The 19,919-nt window shown below is 39.8% G+C and overlaps 1 protein-coding gene across 1 annotated transcript in view; it reads right to left on the reverse strand.

The window, feature by feature from the left end:
• Positions 1–19,919, reverse strand: part of MAGI2 (membrane associated guanylate kinase, WW and PDZ domain containing 2) — a 536,664-nt gene that overhangs the window by 150,330 nt on the left and 366,415 nt on the right. Inside the window, exons 7-9 of the mRNA XM_009883000.1 lie at positions 13,418–13,475; positions 6,240–6,361; positions 4,597–4,779 (exon numbers count right to left, since the gene is read on the reverse strand). Coding sequence (XP_009881302.1) covers positions 4,597–4,779; positions 6,240–6,361; positions 13,418–13,475 — 363 coding nt within the window. The remainder of the gene's footprint in view (positions 1–4,596; positions 4,780–6,239; positions 6,362–13,417; positions 13,476–19,919) is intronic.

Below are 19,919 nucleotides of genomic sequence, written 5' to 3' on the forward strand. Positions count from 1 at the left end.
GAATGCCACAGGTCACTCCTTCCCTTTGCCCATCTCTCAGGTGCAGTAGAAATTCTGAGTGGTAGATGTGGGACTGATCTCTAGACTCTAGATCTCTAGGCTCTAGGCTGCATCCTAATACACTTATCTAGAAGTAGTAGATGTCTAGTCATATGGAAGGTATAGACAACTGTTGTAGACATCTATATCTGTTAGCTGAACATTATCTTACATTTATGAATTTTTATCTCTAGAATAGATTAACTAATACAGTGAAGCTACCATTCCTGAGAGAATAAAATCTGAAAAAGCCCAAGTCTGCATTGTTTACAGATGATTTAGCATCTTGGAGCTGGCCAAGTGTATGCTTGGCCAATGAAATGAAAGAGTATGTTTCCTATTTCTTGATTCACACTGTTGAGCTGTGACAATTCATCACAGATGTATATATGCTTCTGGAAAGTTCAACCTGCAATGACCATAGCTATTCATCAGCCAGAAGGGTCATCAGTGGACTCAATTAGTCACTTGTACACCATGTCTTTAAGCTGTTTCCTGGAAACTTTCATAAAAGGAACTGGAACTTGCTGCAATGTGCAGAGTGAGAATCTTTCCTGAGCTTGATTATGTGGGAGTGTTTCAGCTTACCTAGTCCATTGAATAACCTTGAGAATTGTAGGAAAGTTTTTGCCTTTGCAGGTTGAGCTTTTATCTGACTCAGCCGCAGGCCTAAATCTTTGTTTGCCTTAGAACAGCAGTCATTCAAAATCACTCACTGTATAAAAATCTTTTCATGTAGATGCAGTCTTTTACCAACGACATTCACTCAGCATTTTAATGGGATGCAGGGGCCTCTTAAATGCAGACAGTTTTCTATTGGCAGCGTGAGGCTTCAGACAAGACAAAGCAATGTAACCTCTCAGGAAAGAATGTGGTATCAGCTCCTAGGCTGTCTTGAGGTAGACAGAGATGCTGTGGAGTGTAATGTTCATATCCAGCAGCTTGATTGAGCTCCAAATGTTAAAACATGTCCTAGAAAGGCATTTGCAGTATTATTAACAGCCATTAGCTCACAGATGCTAGATTTACACGAGGGCATAATAACCCTTAGGAATTCTGAAACATCTGGCAAATGGGATCAGGAATGTAATTTTGGCTGGTTTTGACTCATCCACTGAGAGTGGTTCCTCTGAGTCTGCTTGTGCAGTTTGTTGTGGGTCTGGGACAATTATAACTACTTCTTACTGCCCAGCACAGGGCACTGAGCAGCGGTGTTAGATCACCAGGACCTCACATATCTCTTGTTGCATCTCAGTGCACTCAGTTTCCCTCACCGCTTTAATGGTTTCATGCCAAGTCACAGCAATGCCAAGTCACTGCCAAGCAGCTGCTTGCATGTTCCAAGGGACAAAATCCGAAATCGTTTCATTTTGAAACCTGAAGGTGAAATCACTGCGTTGTGATCATGTTAAAGGTGTGACGTTAACATTTTACATAGAGTCAACCTTCTTTTTGAATAGCATTTGTATCTGATGCCTCAATTAGATTTTGGGTGGAGAAGTAAATCAAAGTTACCATATTAGTTTTCTATGAGGTAGTTTCTTCAACAATTAGGAAAAAGTACAGCACTGGTGTCTTCAGCCTGTGGCCAAGATCAGGTAAGACGGAGATGGTGCCTTCTCCTCTTTTTTCCCCCCATATCTGATGCAGGTCACTAGGATTTTGTTTACCACTTGGCCAAAAAAAAGGATCAGCCTTGCAACGGAAAGGGTCCAGAGGTGTATTACAGCTGGGAGCACCGGCACCTGTGGTTATCCCTTACACCCAGGCTGCTTCGCAGATCATAGTGCCACTGTCCTCAAGCTTTCTACTATGATGCCCTATTGCCACAATATGGTATTCTGATCATTTATCAAAGCCTGCTATGACTGTGATCATAGCTGGAGTGCACATAAATGGTACAACAACACACAGTTCATGTCAAAAGAATAAATAAAATCTATTTTAAAGGCTCTATTCATCATCCAATGATGCCTACCTAACAAAAAAAAAAAAGGTATATATGTAATTTCAAATACTTTTAAAACATAAGATTTTAACAGCTTTATGAACAAAATGCTACTGATGGAACCTGGGAGACTTTCATATCTCCAGTTGTTTAGATCATAAAATGGCTGAATAGGGAGAGAAATCCTACTTCAGGAAGTGTGAAAAGGATTGGATATCAGGAAATAGAAGCATATTGCTGAACAGTACTCCTATAAATATTCTGACCTTAAACATCTTTTTTCATTTTACCATTATCATATTTAGAAATCACTTCAAACGTTCATAGAAACCATGTTAGATGCCACAATCATTAGCCTGAGATTCTCCAATTACTTTACATTGGAACTCTGTCACTCTTTGCAAAAATGAAGACATTTGAGGCCAGAATTTATTCTGAGATGCAATTTTGTACGTATCGGGCTCACATAATTATAGAGTGATTAGATATTTGAATGTACATTTCTGTCTTGCATTCTTAATATAGTTGAATTAATTACCTTGGGAAAAAAAAATAATTACTTATTTCTATGTATCTTAAAGCACTTTTTTCCTATATATTCCCATCACCTGTAACTACAGTAATCACCATCAACAGTATTATGACACCCATATTCAATTTCAACATCAAAATTTAAGTATTTTGCAAGGATACTTTCTTTTCCAGAGAAAAGAACTCCATATGAAGTTCACCAATAACCAGCCCACACTTCCAGCAGATTAGCATGTAACTATATTTCAGTGCTAAACCACGACAAGCAAGGAAAATCTCTCATGCAGTGTATACGGTAATATGAAAATACTAGGAAAAATGAAGTTCATGTTACTAAAATCTCCTGAACTTCAGGAAGTCTGTTGTACCCTTTGTTCACTTAATCAGCTAATTTAATTTTGCCTTTGGGAACCAAATTGCATTAAGTTAAAATGGCAAAAAGAATTGAGAATTAAAAAGCTGTTAGACTAATTTTCTTAGAAAACCATTGTCAACAATCTATATTCTACTCCTTTCTTACATTTCACTTCTTTATATAAATTATCTGTTTATCTATTTGGCATCAGAAACATCATGCCAGCTGTAATATAAGTGTTGAGGCAAATTATGGTGTTTTAAAAATAATGCTTTTCACAATCTTCACACTTCCTACTTGCAAAGTCCTAGAGAGTCCTACAGAATAAACTAGAGTTCAGGGTGATTTATTCTGACATACGGTGGTCCAGATAATTTCTCTGCTACAACAAAAGAAGGATGAAAGGAAATTTCTAGAAGAATCACTTGGGACTATTCCACCCACATTATTGGTGCCTGTTTATGTGCCTGCGTCCTATACTGTAACACACTAAAAAGATCCTGTTCTGCTGCTGTGGGATCTGCCGCAGGCTGGGAAATTCTCTAATCTTCACAGTGACTCTGGCCACCATAAACTTGGTTTTCTGCAGAGACAACATAAATCCCAAACTAGAATTTCTTCTATAAAGTCTTGTTGAGAAATGGAAGAAAAAAAATATTCCAATGTCCCAGTACCAATGTGCAGTCTGACTATTATCTGAGGAACAAGGACTGCTGGGGAGAGACAGTGCACAGTGACAGGGTTACATGAACACAGAAACACTGGTAAACAGTTGCACCAGTGGAAATCTCAACTGGATCTAAAGAACAAAAATCGTCACCATGAGACTGGTTAAGCACTGGGACAGGAGCCCACAGGGGCTGTGGGACGTTCATCCTATAAAATTTTCTAAAGTCCCATGGATGAAGCCCTGAGCAACCTGATCCAACCATGAAGTTAGCCCTGCTTTGAGCAGCAGGTTGGTGACTGGAGGTCCCTGACAACTGAAATTATTCTATTATTCTCTGATTGTCTTCTACAGGAGATGATATCTGGTTTGGAAACTGCGTTCATCTTCCTCCAAAAATGTTACATCCATATGTAGACCTGATGTGACCCTCCAAACCATAAAGACAGTGGTTTGCAATCTTTATCAATCCAGGGACATGAAAATATTTCCAGTGGTGGTCCAGATCTTAAAAGCAGCTTTGAATCTCTGCAGAAGAAGTTTCTTTTATTTAGTTAGTTTTCACAGATTCTTTATTAGTAGGCCACAGATGCCTACGTGGCCATATGCCACTCTGAAAACTCTCGTTTTGATGGTTCTAATGAGAACAATGTTAGATCAAACTTGACTTTGATTATTTTGCAAAACCATCCTTCTAAAGAAATAAATTTGCACTTAGTAGTCTGTACTGTCTCTGTGCATCTCTTTTTTGCATGCACAGACTCCCCTTGAATAAACAGCCTATGAACCAAAGAACATCACATCCCATTTTTATGTAGGAGAATGCAGAGATCTTTTCTCCCTTAAAATATTGTGAAATTGGCAAAAAAACCCTACTTGGCATTATTAGAAAGAAAAATTACAAGAAAGTTTTATATAAGTGTATGTTACAGAGCAGACGTATTATGCATTAAAGCAAAAAGTAACATGGGAAAATACATGCGTTCACATAGAGAGTGGGACTCAAAATCTATGTCTCATTCTCATATAAAAGAACAGAGGAACCATCTTAATTACCTGTTTCCATTTTCCCATCTTGTGCTGCAGGCCCATCAGGAATTACACTCTTCACCTGGAGAAACTCATCCGGCTCATCCCCACCAATGATGGTAAATCCAAAACCCATGTTGCTTTTCTTAAGAGTTGTGCTGAGGAAAGTCCCCTTCAGCTGTGACGCATCACGGGTGAAGAGTGGTTTTTCTACATCAGTCAACACAAACAAGAAAGACAAAAGTTCTGATCTAGTCACAACACAGCAGGGACAGCAGATAACAACATTGGCTGACAGCAGGTGACAGTGTATGAAACCAAGGAAATAAAGAGTGCAGGCATTCCAGGAAAAAAATATTTGTGAGTTCTTGTATTAATACAAAGCTTAAAATCTATTTCTTATCTATGGCATATCAGCCGTAAGTGGGGAGCTATAAATATTCTTTCATATTAGAAATATGTTTAGAAGTGGGTATTGTGTAGCTAAAATAATTACAACAATAAAAATGATCTGTGAGGTAATTTAAAAACTTATTTCCTCAGCTATAAATTCAACGTTGTCTACAAAGTAATACATTCTCCATAATTTCCCTCCCACCTCCAACAAAGAAAATATCCCCTGGATATCTTATTCCATTTGATAACAAGCAGTGCTAAATATTAGGTGAGCTTTTCTCTCCAAACACGTGGGGTTTTGGCATCCAAAAAGTGATACACGAAACGGCTGTGCAACCTCCGTGTCCCCTCTCCGTGTGCCTTGGCGAGCAGTGTGGGTGCGAAGGCTCCCCGTGCTTCTCTCCCGTGCTGCACTTGGTGAGGAAGGGTGGGAGGAAGGTGCAAAGGTTGTGACTTCAACTGCTGTCGCTATGCCCGCAGTGGTGGGACGGGGCTGGGCGGCAGCAGAGGACATACCGTGCAGCCTGAGTGTCCCGGCGGGGTCACACCAGCACTGGGAGAGGTCATTCACGCTGCGGGACCTCTTGGGAACGGGGCGCGGGTGGGCAAGTTTGGGTCTAGGTAAGGTTGATGAGGAGCTTTCTACTGTTACAAAGGAGAACAAGCCTCATTCTCTGACTATAACCTTACGTTAAAGATTATTCATCTCCACCAATACTGTTTGCTGCTTATACAGCTCATTTTAAGCACATTAATTTTTATGTTACCAAGATGCTGTATTCTTGTAAACTCCTATAACACAGTGCTTGAGGCTTTTAACTTAATTGATGCTTGCTAGATGAGCTAGCTTAGAAACATACCAAACATCAATTAACGGTAATTTAGAGAAAGTACAATTAATTATTTCAGTGTTGCCAACCTCGCGTGCTCAAGAGACAGGCGTACATTCCCAAGAATAGAATTTATGATTTTATTTAGAAACTTACTTTGGGGCTCTTATTGTGCTTTCTGTTTCTCAGTCTTTAGGAAACACTAGGGTCAACTTTTCTGTCTTTTCTCTAAGACTCTGATGGTTAGAGTATTTTTGGTGGCTCATGAGTCCTGCGACCCTGGGAGCTCGGACATTTAGGTAAGGAAAATGCTAGGAGATAGCCGATAACATTGTGAGATTTGGCAACACTATTGTTTTAATCAGACTATGACAAAACCATTGTCGCATAAAAAGGAGAGCAGGATCTTTCATCTTAACTAAGAGAGCTGACATGGTACTGTACCTCGGAAACCTTGGGCCTGCATAGGCTTTGTTCCAAGTTCTGCGTTGGGCATGTTATGCTGCTGTAGCTTCCTTTTTGCTTCTAGGACAGGGTTTTCAAATTGTGTTCTTCTATTTATGTGGCTGGAAAAAATTTGGTTTTGATTAAAAAATTGGGTTCAGTCGGGGAAAATGATCATTTTCACAGTAGGATGCTGTATGTGACTTAGGGGTGTGTGGTTAGATACCGAAACCGTTATGAAACCCCAATGGGCCTGAGCATGTCCCTTACACTCCATACAATTTTGCTGGGGATGAGAAATGCACAATCTCACGCATTGCGTAATGAACAGCACTGAGAAGTGTCCTATCATTTCAATATGCTGAATGCTGCTACAGAGTGGGTTTTGATCTACGGGACTACATATTAAATAGGAGTACTGCTGAAGCGTGCCACAACAACAGTTTTTTATGTGTTTAATACAAGCATTGTTCTGTGCATGGTTCAAAGGATCTGAACCAGTTTTATGTATTATTATCGATTAGCTGTAAGTGAAATTACTTAATCACTTACAGAAAAGGTAATGCCTAGAACACAGAGTGCTTTTATGATTGCAGCTTAGAAATAAATGTAACATAGGAAATAAACCGAAGATGATTTGTTTTTCATTCTACGGTACATATCTTCTCAGCTGTTCAGAAAAATGGGATGTTGCAGAGACTAAGCCAGATGGTAGATTAGAACTACCTAGATAAATATTTGAAATATAAGAAAAGTTAATGTGCACATTTTTTTCTTGATGTTTTACATTTCCTACAACGGGTCAGTAAGTACATCTCTCTCATTACACCACTAATTTTCTGTATTGAGGTTAGAACTACTGTCTTAACTACATACTCTCATCAACCTTTAATTTAAAGTATACACTCTATCAGTCAATGAGTAATCCTACAATCCTGTTCTGGGATATGTTTCATATGTTTTCTGAAGAAGGCAAAACAAATTAGTAAGCTGCATTGAGCAACTTGGCAAGACAGGATCATGATAGGATCACAACTGAGAAAAGGGGGTTTGTGCTGCAAACGTTGTTCTGGGGAAATAAATACATATGTAGAGAAGGGCAAGTTTTCAATCACGTCACTTCTTATTTGTTCTCACTGAGGTACTATGTATTGAGTTCTTCTGAAAATCCAATGCCAATCGTAAGCTTTAAGCACTTGGAGAGGTGACCTGGGAACTTTCAAAACTCTGAGATCCTAAAAAGGCTCGAGTACTTTCAATTTATATTGAAATAGCCTTTTATGCCACATTAAGCACTTTTCAGGTCCCTTGGGATTCAGATCCTACCACTGCTTCAAAGAAAGTAAGTGGAATTGCCACTAAGAATTGAGATAGAGGGAAGGCCGCAAGTCCTATGGGAGTGCAAAACACTTGGAAAATCAGGATTTACTGGCCAGAGCTAATGCAATGAGAAGATTTCCAGTCATGTAAAAGAATATTTGATTTAATGACATGAAGTAAATGTGATAAATCCTGAAGTTGCTACTTTGTTAGCATGGCTATAACTCATTCAAGTGGCTGCTAACTGATTCTTGTACTCTAAAATTTTGATTGATAGTTTTCTTGTAAATTTTAATCTATGCTGCAGACAGATGAAGTCCCTTTCATTTCTTTCCCTCTCCAGACAGGCTGTTTAAGACTGCAGGCATCCCTTTCCTAGGCTTTCGTTTCCTAGTTATGCAATGCTGTAATTGTCAGGGTCTTCAGCACCTTTGTCTATTGCAAACCTAGAAATGTATGATGGAAGGGAGGGAAACTTCACCATTTAAAAATGAAGACAAGACTTACATGCATTACGTGTCCATAGGGCAACTATGAACTGCTAATATAAGCACGAAAAAGGTAATTTTTGTGCTACCACCTATCATGTGAGGTATTTCACTGCTGTAAAGGGAATACTACACATTACACAAGGCAGTAATGAAACATCTTATGAAATACTGCATAAATTTCTGATCATCCATGACCAAATAAAATGAACCCATAGAAAAGGTTTTACAGGAAGACCAGTGAAATAGTGAGTCTTCTGTGACAGAAGACCAAAGGAGTTTTAGGTTTTTATTCAAGCAGAATTAATTCTGATATATAATTGCATTCTATAAGTACATTTGGAAGTAAAATACTAGAATGTATTAAAGATGTCAGGATTTCGGACTTGAAATCTGTAGGCTTCTTACAAGCAGAAGTGTGAAATTACAAAACACCTTCCAATAGCAGAGATGCGGTAAAATATCTAGCTTGTTTTATGTTAGCATTTGATAAGGTTAAAAAAAAGGGTTGCTACACAGTGGGTTGAGTTAATTGCTTCAACATAGGGATCATGTCTTATTTTAGAGGCTCTAAAGTATCTTGCCCTGGTCTTCAGCTGCCCTTCCAGAAAAGCATGGGCTTCTCATAGCTTTTGTGCCATATTATGCAGATTCGTGGATATCCAAGATCACACTGCAGATCTGCATTTAGGACCTTGCTCTATGCCTACTGTTATGCTTTAGTTACAGGGCACATCTCAGTGCTGCAGGAGGCCTCTTGCAGACCTAAGTTACAACTTATATGCGGTTCTGTGATGTGAAAAAAGATGGGATTTTACCTAATGTAGTATGTGTCCATGGCTCAAGGAACACCAGTTCCTGTGGTGCTGACATCACAGATAGAATCTGTTATTCACTGTCTCTCTGCAGTTTCTAGGTACAGTTTAAGTTGTGCTTTAGTCCATTTACACAGAAATGTCTTCAGTAATGGCTACCTTGAAAATGACTTTTTTGTCCTAGCAGATCAGACAGGAAGATTAGCAGAGGTACTTGAAGCACCTCAAGGTGTTGGTGTAATCTTAGTAATTCTTAGCTCAAATTTATTCCCATATTTTGACTGGTTTATGGTAGTGTGCCATCTCCAAAGCACAATGTGAGAATTCCAACAAATTCAAACAACTGCATTAAATATTGTGTCCAAGAGGAGTCAAAGAAAAGAAAATTATACTGATAATCAGTCATTTTTATCAATCAGTAATGCTGGATTTACGTTCCTAGACTGATGAGCCATGAAACACCTCCCTTTCATGCAATTTTAAGTACTGTACAGCTTCAAGGCTAAATCAGAAAAATTGCTACTGATGAGTTTACCTGAGAAAGAAGTTAAGCTAAGTAGTTCCCTTGAAAGGACATTCTAGCCCTTCACCTAGCTACTTCAACTGCATACAAAATAGGTATTACTAACCTAGGCCTTAACAAGACAAGCCAAATGTGAGTTTTAGAGATGGTTACAAATAAGTGCTTTTGTGGTTAAAATAGATTTTGGATGGGATCCAAAAATGTATTGCTTATTGCTCACAGTATCTAATGCAGCGAGCATTTCTATCTTCACTTTCCTTCCTTTGTTTTATACAATGCATATTAAATATAAAAGCCTAATCCAAAGAAGAGAATCCAACTAATTTCTCCTGGTGCTTTTGTGACTGTACAGAAGAATCATGCTGCCTTTTTTCTGTTCCCAGGAACCCTGAATTTCCCTCTGGAGAGAAGAAGGAGTGGTTGGTGTTAGTGTTAGCCTGCAGTATGCTAACGGGGGACAGCCCCTCAGAGGTAGGATTTGCGTTTGGCTTTGGGCTGCATTTAGGTTTGCAGCTGAAATAGCGTCTCTTATGTTATGAGTAGGTACTATCACCGCCAGCCATCCTATAATACATAGGCACCATTCTGCTATCTAGTCAGCAAATATGGCCAGGCTAAGTTGTTTTTGTGGTGGTGTTTCATGTCAGATGTGCTTAAGATAACTGAAACACATTCTTAGGAGATTTATGGGCAGTAATGCTTAGTATGCAGATTTTAGTTGATGGCCAACGTACGGAGCCCTGCCAAAATGTTAGCATATCTAAGCATGCGCATTAGCAGGAATTCAACCTACCTCCTTTTCCTAGCTACTTTAACTTAGCTACTATCTTTTGAAATTGTTGCCTGTAACCCACCAATGTAATTCCCAGGATCAGGATGCCTAAAAGGTGGACATTCTGATGCATAACTTGTTAGTGCCTAAGTCCTCTTTACATTCACATTTTTCAGTTACAGATATTTTATAATGACAAAAAGACCTGAAATAAGTTTTTCTATTTGTGTAGTAACAGAATATTGTCAGAAATTGTAAGTTAAGGAGGTATACTTTTCCAGAATAAATACCTGTATGGCCAATTTAGCTGTTCTGTTAAGAAGACCACGTCTGGCAATTGAGCTCTGTGTTGCAGTTAATCATCCTTAAAGAGGGAAATAATCTTTTGGCAATTAGAATGCTGAAAGACCCAGTGAGCTCTAATAACCACATTCTCTCCATAGCCCTGCACAGCTAAGTGCTTAGTTCTTAGTTTATAAATTGAGAGAAAATTGCATGAAAGTTAACCTACATATAGCAAACACTTATCATTTATGTCAAACAGTTACACCTTACAAATGAAGCCTGGACCTGCCTAACAAGGCAAATGAAAAATCTAATAATGTCTCACACCTACATTCATGCATGATTATGACAGGATGTTATACTGGGAACCTTATTTTTTAACAGAATTTCCAAATATGCTGTGATTAGTCTTTATTAACTTTGCTAGCAAGACCTTTGAGGTTTTTCTTTGTTTCTTTTTTAGCTTTTCCTTCTGTCTCAGAATACTGGAGCTGAGCATGGCTAGCGCTTGTAAGGTGAACCTGAGTCTGTCTGCCTCATCGCTCACCCTTACAAGCTTCCCATGGGATACAAATATTTCAGCGAGCAAAGTACAAGCCCTTCTTTCACTGACAGTTTTAAGGGCCTGCATGTAAAGTTGGACTGGGCTTGAATGTGTGAAAGTTCCTAACCTAACTTTTTATGATTTACCCAGCTTCATGATGTAATTAAGAGAGTTTATTGTAACCTGATTTTATCTAGTTAAAAATGGAACTCATCTGTTGAATACTGGTAATAAAAAAAAGGTGTGACTGCCACTTTTTAGCATGAGAAATGGAAAGCAATCTTTGTTTCAAACTTATTGAGCTCAGACAGCCAATTAAAGTACAGCTACATTTTACTTTTACTGACTATAAAACTCCTTAGGAATTTAGCGCTGCTGCAGTTTTAATGGCATCCTGTGAACATCCCTTCTACTTCTAAAAACCTCCGCGCCTGCAGTAGGTTTGATATATTTTTCCACAAATCTTATCTGTGGTAGGATTAATAAATTTGGCACTAACAGCCTTAAAGTAGGTAATTGCATAACAACATCTGGGCCTGGTGCCTTGCGTCTGTTTACCTGGGGATGGACATGAAACGGAGATTAATACTTGCTCCTTTTCTGACTCCGCAGCGAAGCGTGAGCCCCACCGGTGCCAGAATGCCTTGGGCTGCGCTAACAACAAAGCGAGGTCTCAGTAAGAGATTAATGCACAGAAGTTGCACAACACCTGTTACTTGCCAAAATACACTCAAAACCACTGGGGCAGAAGACTTCCACCCAGCAGCTGCATAATTGCACGTGCAAAAAACTTCACGGGGGGTTAAGCACAACGAGCTAGGAGAACTCTAGGTCCTAGCTACGTGGGGACATCATAAAAGAACGCGGGCATAAAGAGACAGGGTAATTTAATGGCATTACATAGGGACTTCAAAAACCTACTTATGTTTTTGCTTGAATCTGGACTAACTAAGCCAATTTGGGCTGAGCAGCAAAGCAGCTGGGGCTGCTGGCTCTCTCACCTGGGGGCAGGGAACAAGCTGGGGACAAAGCAGCAGAGCAGGTGCTCCTGCGTTTGGAGAATGGGACAGAAGGAGGGAGCAGGGCAGTGGCCAAACGCTGTTTTCAGTTGTTCGTTTGCTTTGTAGGAGGGCTAGAGAAGGTGCCCAGGCATCCACAAGCTGCTGCTGTTACAGCAGTAAAGAAAAGGCAACCTTAATCTTCTAACCCTCCAGAAATCAGAGGTTTTTTTGAGCTCTCCATCTAGCTCTACTCTGGGCACGTTAACAGTAGCATATCCTGGGGTCTGGAAAAGCTGCAGCTGCAGTATCTGTCCAGAGGGATACTGCAGTCAAAGTGTTGGTATGGGTTTGAGAGATGATGGGAATGATGTGACGCACAAACTAAAATTTTCTATTTTGTATGAAATAACTGGAATAAATTTACTGCTTGAATGCCAGGATTTGAAATTGAGATTTTAGGTCAGGGGCCATGTTCTCTAAAGATCTAAAGAACTAATGGATAGATCTTTCTCAGCCTTTCGAAGCACTGCCTGCACAGTGATGGGGAGTGGCTCTCTCCCTCCTCCACCCTATACTTTGTGGAGACAGCAGAGTGAGAACTGACCGCTTGGAAGACTTATCACAATTTTGAATCCAGATTCACTTTGCATAAGTCTCATTCACGGTGTTAAGCTAAAAAGCAGAGAAAATAATCTCTCTGATTTACTTATTTTATGTAGGAACTGGCCAGAACAGGTTCTATGCAGTACTTAAAAAAAAAAAAAAAAAAAAAAAAAAAAAAAAAAAAAGGCTTTCTGTTGCCCTTTGCGCAGAGGAGTAAGAATCTTTTTTTCTTATTTCATGATTAAAATAAAATCTGAAAAAAAATGAAAGCAAGGATTGTGCTGTGAAAATAGAAAATTATATTCTCTTATTTTCAGCTGCACTTTAAAGTACAAAATAAAACACAACATCCCTAAAATTTAATATGCAGCATATAAATAACCTGCCTTCTGGTACAAATGGTGTAAACATCTGATTTGCAGCAAGGAAGGATTACCCAGAAAAGGATCTTAACTGAGCTAAAGTGATTATGCTTTGCTCTAATTATTGATTAACAAGATCTTTACCTTCGCGGATATCCAAACCTTACATAGGAAATACAATGTTTCTTTAATGAATATGATCTGTGTACAAGCATTATCTGGCATGATACCATGAAATCAGACCCTGGAGAAAGAGAATGACTGAATGCCTGAGTCACTGATTTGAGACACACTGAATATATTTGGACACATTAGCTGTATTGATGACTGAGAATTCCTGGTATACCTTCAGTTTAACATGTCAAGTAATTGTACCCATGCCTTGCCAGGCTAAGCACTGCAGAGGCTACTGGTATTAGGTTAGGACATAGTAACAGCAACTTAATATTGAACTTGGGAACTTACTCAACATAATAAGTGCCATAAATGGGATCATCAATTTTCTCCCAGCCATATGGAAGCTCTGAAAAACAAAGAGTTATCTCTCTCAGTAAATGCAGTACAGACTGTTAAGATCTCTAGTCACAAAACTGTGGATCTTCTCTGGGCATTGAGGGAAATAACTTGATAGTGAAATTAGATACAGCGACCAAAACAAATGCCAAATCTTGAACACACACCATGGCAGCCACAAGTAGTAGTAACTTGAAAATTGGCATACAAACACAGATCACAGTCTCTAGAACAACACATTTCAGTTGAACCACTTTATTGCTCCAAAAGCTGTGCCAGCCATTAAGTGTAGCACATCTTGTATGACATCACTGCCGGACAAAGTGAGGGCATTCTGTTTTCCCAAATAGGTACACGCAAAAAAAGTACTTTGCTTTTTGAGCTTTTTTTCTTTGCTGGGAATCTTGTAAAAGTTGGCCTTGACGGAACAAAAAGAGTATACCTAAATGTTCCTGAGAAGTTTGTGCTATTTGTCTTACTGTGATGGCAATTCCACAGGCTCCAAAGGCATCCTGTTCCAAAGCTTAGTTATATATCAGGGACATTGGAAGTATACAGTAGTACATGGAAGTACAAACCAAAATAAGATATTATAGCATCTTCTGACGTTAAAACTAATTACATTTTACAGAAATAGAGAAGACATTTCATTGTTAATACCTAAAACATTCAGGTATTAACAATTAAAATGTTAAAAAAGTTAATTTAATTATCTGGAAAATCAATCTGTGTTCATGTACAAGCAAACTCTCATATACATATCCATGTACATCCATAAATACATATTTTATTATCACTCTCATTGAACACATAAAAATTATTATAACGCAAACAGAACTTCATCTTGTGTTTAAAAGGCACCAGACTGATGTGACAAGTATCTATCTCAGTTGACACGAACAGAGTAAAAACCTCAGTGCTATATGTGACCACTTTGATGGAGGAGGCTCACAAAAGGATGGGCATTGCCACCACGCACAGGTATTGCTTTCTGTGCAGTTAAAGGCTATGGTACAATATACAGGGAGTGGTACTGAGATTCTACAAGGAAATTTGATTCTGGAATTCCTTTATCTCAGATTTTTTATCCTTTTCAAACTCAGTTGAGTACTGAACTGGACAGAGCAGAACTGATGTAGCTCATACTGAACGCAGTCATTAAACTGGCCATAAAGATGTACTTCTGGATGATTCGAGCTGTTGAGCTTTTTTTTTTTTTTTTCAGTGATAATGCAAATAGACAATTATTGGTGTGCTGTAAAAGGCAAATAGGAAAGTAAAGCCTGACTGGCAATAGGGAGATGAAAGAGTTAAAAAACAGTGTTAAGAAATTGCTTCACCTCTGCTTGTTACTTCTCCCTTAAACATATCTGTAATATCTTATCCTTTCTTGAGTGGACCTGCTTAGACTGCTGCAGTCTTCATGTCACATTTCCATCAGAGGAGTTTCCTGCTCAGCCCTTTCCAATAGTGCAATGAAGGATACAACCCTCTGCCAAAGACTGGCAGATAAGGAACTTCACAAATTTGTAACTAAAAGCTCAAGGACTTCCTTAATGTAGATACTCAGTTTTTCCTGTTATTCTTAGAACACTGTTAGCTTTGAAATCTTCACAAGTCTGCACTCTGAACTGCTTTTGTTATTGTCACTTCATAGGAATAAATGCAGCATAAGGTATTTAAGCAAGTCACAGAATCACAGAATGGTTGATGTTGGGAGGGACCTCTGGAGATTGTCTACCCTAGCCCCTCTGCTCAAAGCAGGGTCACCTAGACCAGGTTGCTCAGGACCATCTCCAATTGGCTTTTGAATATCTCCAAGGATAGAGACTCCACAGTCTCTCTGGGCAACTTCTTCAAGTGTTTGATCACTCACAGAATGAAGATGTATTTTTCTTCTGTTTAAGCAGAATTTCCTGTATTTCAGTTTGTACCCTTAACCTCCTGTCCTGTCACTGGACAACCCTGAAAAGAGCCTGGTTCCATCTTCCTTGTGCCTTCCTTTGGGTATTTATCTAGATTGATAAAATGCCTCTGAGCCTTCTCTTCTCCACGCCAAACAGTTCCAGCTCTCTGAGCCTTTCCTTATAGGAGAGACGCCCCAGTTCCTTCATCATCCCAGCAGCCTTTCACTGGACTCTCTCCTGTATGTCCATGTCTCTCTTGTACTGGGGAGCCCAGAACTGGACCCAGAACTCCACCTGTGTCTTACCAGTGCTGAGTAGAGGGGAAGGATCATCTCCCTTGATCTGCTGGCAATGCTCTGCCAGCTACAGCCCAGGAGGCTGTTGGCCTGCTTTTGTTGCAAGGGCATGTCACTGGCTCATCATCAAGTCACCAAGCATTAGAAAGCCCTGGTGGTGCTCTTTCCAGATCTGCCCAGAACTTCAGTAAAATCTGTAGGAGATTGATCCTACAATGGTTCCCACAAAGTCCTGTATATTCCAAGACAAGACTGTGGAATGTAATCCCTAAATATTCAAAAAGAAACCAGCCGATGCGCAAGCCTTGTACTGCCCCTACAGTAAGTTTCATTCCCAACGCATGCATGATAGATAAGGCAACAATTTGCTATAACCGTATAACACAGAATAAATATAAAGGATTAGTTTAAATGCTATAGGTACATTTAATTTTCATGTAACATTACAAGGTTTTTGTCCCCTAATTAGCTTAATGCACTCCTTTAGAGAAAAGTGAAGCAGGTAGAGGTAAAATCAGTAAATACTTAAAAATACACACAAACACACATGTGCGCGAACACTCACAGGGATGTGTACATAGGTTCTTTTTCCAAAGTGTATTAGTAGATGGAGTTTTTTCCAGCTATGCAGTTAAAAATAAAAAGTATCTGTTTTGCCCAAATTTAAAAGGAGGTATCTTTCTGTAAATGTATACACTTTAAAGTGTATAGATGCAGAGGACATATATTATTTTACACATTTATTAAAATCTGAAATAATTTGAGGGCTTACTATTAACCTATTGGCCTATTTTTTCCTAAAGTAATGATACATAACTATTTATGGAGTGGCACAGCTATTGAGAAGGCAAATGGCAAATCCAATTTTCTACTGTAAAAGTCTGTAAAAATTTAATGAATTGGATATATTATAAAGAACCCATTTTTATATGCATGAATTCAACAACTGATTATCTAACATCATAAAATAGTCATGGGTTCAGAAGAAAGGAAATAAAAAATTACCTTTGTGTACCATAATAGATATAAACTCCATGTAAGGCTATTCTCTAATTTCATTTTTCCATTTGAGATGCAGCCTGTAAGCTATGTTTAATTAAAGTTTTGTGTTGACCAGTAAAATGGAATTGCTAGAGCACAAGCCCTAAGCTCCCTGCACTCTCCCAAAGTATGGCAGATAAGGTTAGTGGAGTGTAGTGTACTACAGGGCTTCTGTTAGAAGAATCTTCTGTTACATTTGCTTTCGGGAGCACTGTGATTATTTGTCATTACATTAAATTGTGGCAACTATGCCATTTTTCACTTTTGAAATGAAGGACTACAGGACAGAAACACTTTAGTGCTTCATGAAATAGGGAGCTAAACATTTGCCAAATTAGTGGTGAGGGCATTACATATTCTCTTTTTCTTTTCACAGTGCCCAGTGATGATCATTAGGGATGTGAACAGTAAATATTTATAAAAGAGAATTGTGAAGGAGACACTTGTGAAGGAGATTACTGTTGGCCTCCGTAATTTGAATTTGAATCATGCTTGACCAATCTGTTCACCTTCTGTGATGGCATGACTGGCTAGGTGGATAAGGGGAGAGCAGCAGATGTTGTCTACCTTGACTTCAGCAAGGCTTTTGACACTGTCTCTCATAACATCCTGATAGGTAAGCTTAGGAAGTGTGGGTTAGATGAGTGGACAGTGAGGTGGATGAAGAACTGGCTAAATGGCAGAGCTCAGAGGGCTGTGATCAGTGTCGCAGACTCCAGTTGTAGGCCTGTAACTAGTGGTGTTCCCCAGGGGTCAGTACAGGGTCCAGTCTTGCCCAACATATTCATCAATGACCTGGATGAGTGTACCCTCAGCAAGTTTGCTGATGACACAAAAGCAGGAGGGGTGGCTGACACGCTGGAAGGCTGTGCCACCATACAGTGAGATTTGGACAGGCTAGAGAGTTGGGCAGAGAGGAACTTAATGAAGTTCAACAAGGGCAAGTGTAGGGTCCTGCACCTAGGGAGGAATAATCCCACGCACAGGTACAGGTTAGGGGTTGACCTGCTGGAGAGCAGCTCGACAGAGAGGGACATGGGAGTCCTGGAGGACAAGCTGACCATGAGCCACCAATGTGCCCTTGTGGCCAAGAGGGTCAAAGGTATCCTGGGTTGCATTAAAAAGAGCATGGCCAGCAGGTTGAAGGCGGTCATCCTCGCCCCCCTACTCTGCCCCCGAGAGGCCACATCTGGAGCACTGTGTGCAGTTCTGGGCTCCCCAGTTCAAGAAAGACAGTGAACTACTGGAGAGAGTCCAGTGGACAGCTACAAAGATGATCAAGGGAATGGAGCACCTCTCTTATGAAGAAAGGCTGAGAAACCTGGGTCTGTTTAGCCCGGAGAAGAGAAGACTGAGAAGGGATCTCATCAATGCTTGTAAATACCTGAAGGGTGGGTGTCAAGAAGATGGTGCCAGACTCTTTTCAGTGGTACTCACTGGCAGGACAAAGGGCAATGGGCACAAACTGGAACACAGGAAATTCCATCTCAACATGAGGAAAAACTTCTTTACTTTGAGGGTGGCAGAGTGCTGGCACAGGCTGCCCAGAGAGGTTGTGGAGTCTCCTTCTCTGGAGATATTCAAAACCCGCCTGGATGCGTTCCTGTGCAACCTGCTGTAGGTGACCCTACTCTGGCAGGGGGGTTGGACTAGATGACCTCTGAAGGTCCCTTCCAACCCTGACCATTCTGTGATTCTGTAATAGGAGATCTGTGGATCTCCTCAAAAAGATACTAAGACACTTTGCTCTGTATGCATCTGGGTACGCTTTTAAATGCAGAAGGAGCTGCATTTCTAAAAGTGAAATGCTCAGTGGTAACAAAAGGCCTTGTATTTTCAAAGAAAGAAAGAAGGAAATAAAGAGGGAAAAAGAAAGGAAAGAAAAATATGAATTCAAGCAGGTCACTTTAATAATCAATGGTAGTGCCTTCTCATCACAGCCTGCTTATGCTAATGGTCCAGATGCTCTTATTCTGCCTTCTGAAAGCTGTTGTGTTTCAGAATGATTTTTGATGGTGCCACTTAACCTTCTCTGGGGACGGAGGAAGGAGTACATTTTGGATCTCAATGTGCCAAGATGAAAAGGCATATTACTGAACCCAAAGATTAATTTTTCTGAAGTTTATGGAGTACTAACTGTGTTAAAGAGAGTCATAAAAACCTCTCAAGGTTTCAGAACAACAGCCAGCATTGTGTCACTACCCTGACAGGCTGGAAAGAAAGACGAGAGCATATTTCTTGAATCATCTGCAATCAAAATATTTGTATAGTACAAAAGAATATGGTATGAGAGAGAAAAAGAAAATATAATGCTTGATGTTATTGAAAATGCTGTCAGTAAGGATGTGGAAGCTGTGGAAGTCAGCATGAGTTTGGTTCACCTGCCTTGTTGACACCAAGGCACAGGTCAGGAATCTATTTCTAACCTATATATGGAGACTTCTCAGAAAAATATTGTATCCTTCCACTCAACAGCCTGTGTTTGTTTTATCTTTTGCTTTCTCTCTTCTCTTTTCTTTCTCCCTGTTTCAAATTCAGCTGTGCCTTTTCAAGTCAGTTACCTACTACAGAGGGTATCAAAAGAACTGGGTTAAAAGTTACAAAATACCAGGCAGCCCCACAGGCCAACACAGTTGCACACTCTTCCAGTTTCTTTAAGAGATATAGTCTTTGAAAATGCTTATCTGCAAGTCTAAACCAGTGTTTCTCACCACATAGCTTACACAAAAAACATTGTCTGCAATGCTCTAAGGCACAGTGCACAGACTACCAGGGAGTGGATGCTGCTCGTGGCACTCTGTGCTGCTCCCTCTGAAAGGAGGTCATAGTGAGGTGGGGGTCGGTCTCTTCTCCCAAGTAACAGGTGATAGGAGGAGAAGAAATGGCCCCAAGCTGTGCCAGGGGAGGTTTAGATTGGATATTAGAGAAAATTTCTTCACCGAAAGGGTTATCAAGCATTGGAACAAGCGGCCCAGGGAAGTGGTTGAGTCACCATCCTTGGAGATATTTAAAAGACATGTAGATGTGGTGCTTAGGGACCTGGTTTAGTGGTGGACTTGGCAATGCTAGGTTAACAGTTAAAGGCAATGATCTTAAAGGTCTTTTCCAACCTAAAAAATTCTATGATTCTATGTCTGGTTTGAATGCTTTCGTTAGTGCATGTCCACATTGCACAGCTGATACACGGAATAGATAGAGTAGTTGTGCTGC

Source organism: Charadrius vociferus, unplaced genomic scaffold, assembly GCF_000708025.1.
Source record: "Charadrius vociferus isolate BGI_N301 unplaced genomic scaffold, ASM70802v2 scaffold32, whole genome shotgun sequence".
In the NCBI taxonomy this organism is placed as follows: domain Eukaryota; kingdom Metazoa; phylum Chordata; class Aves; order Charadriiformes; family Charadriidae; genus Charadrius; species Charadrius vociferus.